Genomic DNA, 7,347 nt, shown 5'->3' on the forward strand with positions numbered 1-7,347 from the left:
CTGACGCTAGAATGGGCCAAACCATAAACCAGCTGATTTTCCAAAGCTATCTAGGATTATCAGTATTCTCTGTATTTAATGAACTTCAGTTTTGATAACTCACATTTCAAGGGGAAAATCCAAACAAAGCAAGGTTTAAGTTAACAATGATATTTCATATGACAAAAAAAAAATCTGGTTGTGGCAATTTGCCAAGGATTACCTGTAGTACCAGTTTCATGGCTGTTAATCTTGTTTTGCAGTTGCAGGTCTGCTTTGGGGTGATACAGCTGCTAACAATCCACTTACTATTTCTCGTCTTATTTCACCAACAATAGATTCCTTGATCTGGAAGGGATTAGCCAAAGTTTTAAGGTCAGTAAGTTATATAACCAATGGATAAAACTAAATGATATTGCAGATACGTTTGACATTATTGACATATGAAAACATACACCACCAAAAAGTAAACTTTCAGAAAATGCAAATGGAAAACTGTAAGAGAGTTTATCTTGGAAAAATAACTGTAAGTAATTTTAAAGTTCTTGCAAATCATGTAAATGCAAACCAAAGTAGTTTTATTTTTCCAGATGGTAAATATATCTGTTTTACACTTAAGATAACTGGCTTTATATTAAGAAAAACACATTTCAACTATGCAAAGTCCTGAAAATAGCATTTCAAGATATACACATCAAAAGCACCTCAAATGCACTGCTTTTTGATATTAGTCACTATCTCCTGAAAATGAAGGCAGGACCAATCTGCCTCACAAATGGATTATGCAGCAGGACAAGTCCAAGTCCATGAACATGAGCTGCTGTTTTAATATAAATCAAAAGGAGATGAACCCTAATTACACACTTTCAGCAGCAAAGACAGAGAACTTCAACAGTTGCTCACATCATCAGTTGGCCACTGGGATATGATCTATGCCAGCAAAGACTGTTTTTCACAGGATTGTGACAAAGCATTCACCTATTAAGTTTTATATAAAGCAAATGCAGGAGTTACTGCCAGCAGGCACCTGAGTGTGGTGGAGGCCAGAACAAAGGAAAAGCTGATGGCTATAGTAAAGGAAACAAAAGAGAAAAGGAGGCAAAACACAGTTCTACAAAAGCATGCTATACCTGAAAGAAGCAAAGCACGGTAAAGAAAAGTAATGCGGGCTTCCCAGAAGTACGAGAAATCTTCAGCACCAACTAATTTCTGGATGGCCTTCAGGAAGGACTAACAGGTCAGATGTGGTTCTAAGGACAGGGAAGGATGATGATGGTGAGAAAATGCCAGAGCCAGAGCCCAGCTGCTGGGGTCACTCAGAACTCATCAGGCCAGTTAAGCAATACAGTTTTCTTTTCCTTCTGAAAAGGGCAAATAATCTCCTGGCATGAATAACTGATCTTAGACTAAAGAAAATAATGTTCATAGTGTCATTCCAAAGTAGCTTTCATGTGCCTGAGTAGCGGTAATGAACGTGGGACTCAGTGCCAGAAAAAAGGCCCAAATTTCTAATCCCAGTTTTGCCAGTAACAAATCCCTGCATGTTCTGATGCTCCACCATCATGGAATAACATTTACTCAAACCTAGCCTTTCCAAGACCCTAGCCATGTTTGCGTAGCCCTCTCATCATCTCGATGAACATCTTGCAATTATTCTTGTATGTCTCCCCTTTTACTGGTGCATCGAAAGGATTAAGCAACAACGTCAGAAGGGTGGCAGCAGCATTAGCAACAGGCTGTTTATCCCTTGTTCTCATTGGCAAGCAATTCAATTCCTAAATCATTAGTGACAAAGTTCCTCGTTTCATTACTATTTTGCATCAAGCAGAATGTCAGAGACTCTAATATTATTGGGAAACAGGTTTCCAGTTGGGTTGTTTGCTGATTAACTGACAAAAGAAAAGCCAGTGTGTAACAGGACCTGGCTTACTGATGGCTGCAAGCCCTGAGGATGTCTATGCCGATGCACACGCAGATTCACAAAGCTTTAGGATCACTGTCAATGCAGTAAGGGCTTTGAGATTTAGAAATCCCTGGCACAGGGAAACAGCATCCTGGCTGTCTGGCAGGCTGCTGTGGTAACAGCTCTGCTCTGCTCTCTCCGCTTTTCTTCTCCAGTATCACATGGGGCAGTTCTGCAAGTACGCTATAAAAGAGTCATTCTGTGCCCTTCTTTTGCCAGATAGACAAAAATAATCCACACTTTCCAAAAAAAGTTGATAAAAGCTTCCCGAATTAGCAAGCAAATGGTCTGGTATGACAGACGTTCTTGTGGCGAGGTGGAGACTGGAAAGGAAGCAGCTCCTGTTCTATTCTCAGCTCTTCCAACAACTTTGGGCTTGACCTTGGTGGATCACTTCAGCCCTCTGCCTCTCACCTTCCCGTCCAGACGACAACAAGGCCACCCTCTGCTAGGTCGTTTCACTGTCACTGCCTCCTCCCTACTTTCCAGACTCATCAAGGTCAACCCTGTGTGGTGAGCACAGCACCAATTCCTGCAGTGACTCAGTCCCATGTGTGTGTCATGACAACTGCCAGTGTTTGTCTTTTTCATTACAAATTATTTAGGGCAAGGTGCACCTTCCATTTACTCTGCAGAGGGCACAGCCCGCTGCCAAGGCTTCCTCCGTATAAAAGACAGAAGCAGTCAATGAACACTCAACCGATATTTTTAGCAGCTGAATGAAAAAAAAATCAATCATTTGGAAGAGGAGGGAACCCACTAATTTATAGTATAAATACTACTAATATTCAATTTTGTATTAATAACACAGCACCATATTCACAGACAGTTTTACTACAGTAAACCAATGCTCTGTCTCCCTATTAAAGAATTACCATTACTGTAGTATTATATTGCTGCTAAATAATTAACTGATTGAGAGTGAAATGTGCCACAGTGGCAATTCTGGAGATCAGTGTTGGTCATCTAACGATGGAAAATGTACATGAGGCTTTTCACAGTCCTCATACTCCTGATCTGAGGCACATTTTCTAGAATAAAAAGAATTATTATACTGTATTTTCTTCTTGTGCCACTCTTCATGGCAGCAGCTGGTGAGTTTTTATGCTTAAGACAGTAAGACAAGGAACGCAACACCTGCACAAGGGAAGTACGAACAACCAACAAACATTTTTGATCAATGCTGAGCTAACATGGATTTGAATGGAAGATGGAAAAGGTAATATTCTCTATCAAACCACCTCTCTGGCCCATAAAGACCCATTATAGCCTCTTAAAACAGATATTCACAGGAAAATCATACATTTCTTTAAAATATAATTTAATTAAATGTCATTTGCAATGAATAACTGTTAACAAAAACAAAATTGGCATTACTTTTAGGCAGAATACTTTTTAAATGATAATTTCTTTTAAACCGCAGAAAACCAGAGTGAGGGGGCCTCATGGCACTTCTAGTGACACTGTGACCTATGAGTCAAGCAATAAGTGCTTCATGTGATACTCCAGTGGAGATCAGGCTGTATTTTCATGAAAACAAGAGGGCTGCTGTTTGGTGTTTTACCATTTCACATTGTTGAATGCTTTTCCGTGGGAGTTAGTCCATTAATGACAAAAATTAACACCATGGGTTTTTTTAATGCCAGCAAATAGCTGCAGGTCAAAGCTCACATGCACTAAAACCCACCCAGGCATACTCTGAATCACTGCCTGACCTCTCCTTCCCCAACATGAGGTCACGCAGCTACAGAGAATGGGAGGAATAAGGGGGTTTATACCCCCCTTATAACACCTTAAATAAGGGGTTTAACATTTGTGAGTGAATACATCAAGAATGCATCCTACCAGATTTCTTTCTTTTGAAAATGAAACTGCAATTCCTTTGTTAACAACAGGGTTACCTCAGGATGACATATTTTAATTTATGCTCTTTTAGCCTTTATTAAATAGAAATTATTTTCCTCACCAGTACTTCATAGCATATCCTGGCTCTCCAAAAACTACCAGATGCTTTGAGCCAATGCATCTTCATTCTGATCAACAAAACTTCTCAAGCTGAGAATCACAGCTGATCTGAAACAGGCTGCCAATGAAGACAAACTGAGGGACAATCTCTCTGTGTGCTCAAACATTTACAAAGTGACTCAAGCTCAGTTATTTGCTGACTACTCATCTTTGAACAGCAGTCTCTCAGTTCAGCATGGATTCTTTCAGCATTACAATGTCCTCAGTGCCACAAAACCCAAAGAACAATCTCTGTGCAAAGAGTACACATCTTTATTTTCTGACAATTAATGAAGTTAAAGAGGAACTTTCACACAGGCTAACGTCAGAGAAAATATTGACTGAAATAACTCTGGACTTTTACTCCAGTTCCCTTTATTGTCTCTGATGCTTTTACAGTACATTTGAGTTACAGCTCTCACCTTCCTCTCTCAGATTCTCCTTTAAAGACCTCCCCTCACTCCTTGACACCAGTTCTCTGACATGCAGATTTTTACAAAAGGACATGATACATGGCTTCACTTCAATGTCCTGGCTTCACTTCAGAATTGCCGCAAAGTGCAAGGCATAATAACTATCTCCTGTGCAAGTCTTCTCTGAGCATGAGGCAAGGAACTCCTTTAAAAGGAATGAAAGAAAAACAAAAAAAAAGGACCAGAGAGAATTTGGGATGTCTGGGAGTATTTTATGACATCTCCAAAACAAGACCTTTCCCAATACTCCTTCCAACTTTACTGCAGCTACTTTGGAGAAGATGGCAGCAGGAGGGTGGCAGGAGAGAAGAGACATTTAAAAACTGAATGCTTGCCACTCTGCCTCATTCATTCTTTTGCTTTCAAAGTAGAGGTGTAAAGTCGCTGCATTAGAAGCTCCACTGTAAGGACCAGTGATGGCCAGAAAGCATTTGGTTGCTAATTCTGAGCACAGTAATGGTGAGGTTGTCAGTTTGGAGTTACCTCACTGCAAGCTCACTGTGGTAGCCTTCCTTCCATAGGGTAATACTACTTTCCGGAAGCCAACCCACTGACTCTAACAGGGCTACTGATGTAGCATCATGAGGCTACTTATTGCAAGCTGGTCTCCATTTCACCTCACTGTCAAACTGCATTCTCTTTTAACACCAGCAGGTCCCTCACTGTTAATGCTTATGGCTATGCATTATTCTTTGCACTCAGCTCTGATTATTTATAGAGTTACCCAAAGCTAAACAAAGTGAATACCTCCATCTGCTTCCAGCCATCATCTTCTATCAGAACACTCTTTAGTAATGCTCTATTGCTTCATAAATCTCACTGTGCAAGTGTAAAGTGCCTCACAGAGCAAAGCCCACAGTGAGTCAGTCAAGACAACATTGCTTTGCAGAGACAGTCACAGTAGAGGCTTGTGGTCAGACTATGAGTAAAAGGATACCTTATGGTCCAGTACACTGAGCCTCTTTCTGCACTGAGAGAAGAGGGGTAAATGCATGGCAAAAGATCTCCCTGGGATCACAGCTGATGTTTTATTGTGAGAAGAGCAGCCTCTGTTTTAAGAAACAAAGCTAAGGCAAAGCTGGTTCCAGTTATTCACAGCCTCAAAGTAAGCAGACCTGGATGGCACCACTGTGTTACACCCTGACCTGTTGTACACATTCCTAAGCACGACACTTCTCCTGGCTTTTTGAGAGCTTTATGGCAGAGCTATACCAAAGCTTCAAGAGATGAAGTAAAGGATAGGACACAGCAATCCTCAGCTAAAGACTAAGTGGTCGCTCTCCAGTAATGGAAAGGGAATAAAACCCACAGGTTCTCAATCCCCCTCTGCTGCGTACTCACAGGAGAGAGCTCGTTCCACTTTCTCAGAGGCACTGCTTTTAAGAACACAAAGTTTCTTTAGCTTCCTTTTCCCATTTATACTACTTGCCATAAGGCTTTTTGTGATGCCTCTGACAAACATGCAGTTTTAGTCCTGTTTTTTCACAAGAAAAACAGCCCACAAGAAAAATAACCCACAAGAAAAATAACCAAGCACTCTTCACTTTCATTGACTGCCAATAAAACTAGTCCAGCAGCATTGGCCCAACACCAGGCTTAAGTCTGAAATAACTTCTCATCTGACTTGAGCTTGCTTCACTTACACCCCTGCAGTTCTTAGTTGTTTGGGGTAGAGGGACTGGGAAAGTATTTTTAACATTTACTACAGAGTTGTTTCAGAAACAGTATTTCATCAATCAAATTAACTCCAACCTGGCATTTTAGCAAACAGGACAGAGAAATTTTCACTTGGGAATCAAAAATACTGCTGCTTAACCAAGTAGTAGAGACAGCAAACTTTCTCACCCAGACTTACTGTAGCAACTACCTATTGCTACACTATCAATTAAAAAAGGTCTATTGCTCTGCAAAAGAATACAAATGTGGCTTGAACTTCTAATGACAAGCTCTGAGCTTTCTGAAATAGGACAGTAACAGTATGAAGCTTTGGCTTGGGAGGGAAGAGAAAACTGCAGTGGCCAAGAGTTAAAGATAGCCTGTCTTTAGATTTCAGTAAACAACGTTCAAACATCTTAGATCTGAGCCCCTTCCTCCTCACCTCCCGTATGACTTGCTGCAGTTCCTCCTGCTCCACGCTTTTGTGGATGTCATCAACCAAGGGCATGAAAGGGACTTTTTCATGTTTGTGCTCCATCTCTGGCTTGGAGTCCACAAGCTCCTCAGAGCTGTCCACCTGCTGCCCAGCACCTGCTCTCACTGGGGGAGTTGGTGTTAAGGCAACAGAGGCTCGGTATAACTTCTTGCTTTGACTTTTAGATTTTCCTATTAGTTCAGAGGATCCAACATCAGCTTTTCTACCTGCATGACTGGAGCACACTGAAGAGGAATCAGAGTTTCCATGGGAGAATACAGACTCTGTACCCTCCGCTGGGAGAGTTTCCAGTCCTAAACCCAGTTCAGACTTCAGAAGTGACTGCTCTCGAATAAGTTCAGAGACCTAAGGATTCAGAAAAGCAGCAGTCCTGAATAAGCATACAAAAAGTCACATACAGACACAACTATGCTTTCCTGTTATTTATTCACTTACTCATTCCCTCCATGTAACAAATACAGCTATAAAATAAATGTATGCTTTGCCTTTATGATTGGAACAAAGAGGATCATAAAAAGGAATGAGTTTTTTTGAAAGCCAACATAAATACTAATTGTGGCAGTTCCCCAAGCCACTGACTTTTGCAGTACAGATGCATCCTGCCAGAGCCATTGACAGAGGCACATGTAAAGACTTGATTTTTTTTTCTTTGCTAAAACAATTCAAGTTCGTTCTTTCCTTTCTGCAGTCTTTGAACTACTTGTTTTCAGTAGTTCAGGAGCTTACACAGGACTACTATGATAAAATGCATAGAAAAATAAAAAATAATTTTCCCT

At 40.8% G+C, this 7,347-nt stretch overlaps 1 protein-coding gene across 1 annotated transcript in view; it reads right to left on the bottom strand.

The window, feature by feature from the left end:
- Nucleotides 1–200: 200 nt before the first annotated feature.
- The window catches only part of SSFA2 (sperm specific antigen 2), a 34,592-nt gene continuing 27,445 nt past the window's right edge, over nt 201–7,347 (bottom strand). The window contains exons 14-15 of the mRNA XM_010186700.1: nt 6,518–6,916; nt 201–327 (exon numbers count right to left, since the gene is read on the bottom strand). Coding sequence (XP_010185002.1) covers nt 226–327; nt 6,518–6,916 — 501 coding nt within the window. The 3' untranslated portion in view covers nt 201–225. The remainder of the gene's footprint in view (nt 328–6,517; nt 6,917–7,347) is intronic.

Source organism: Mesitornis unicolor, unplaced genomic scaffold, assembly GCF_000695765.1.
Source record: "Mesitornis unicolor isolate BGI_N332 unplaced genomic scaffold, ASM69576v1 scaffold51906, whole genome shotgun sequence".
In the NCBI taxonomy this organism is placed as follows: domain Eukaryota; kingdom Metazoa; phylum Chordata; class Aves; order Mesitornithiformes; family Mesitornithidae; genus Mesitornis; species Mesitornis unicolor.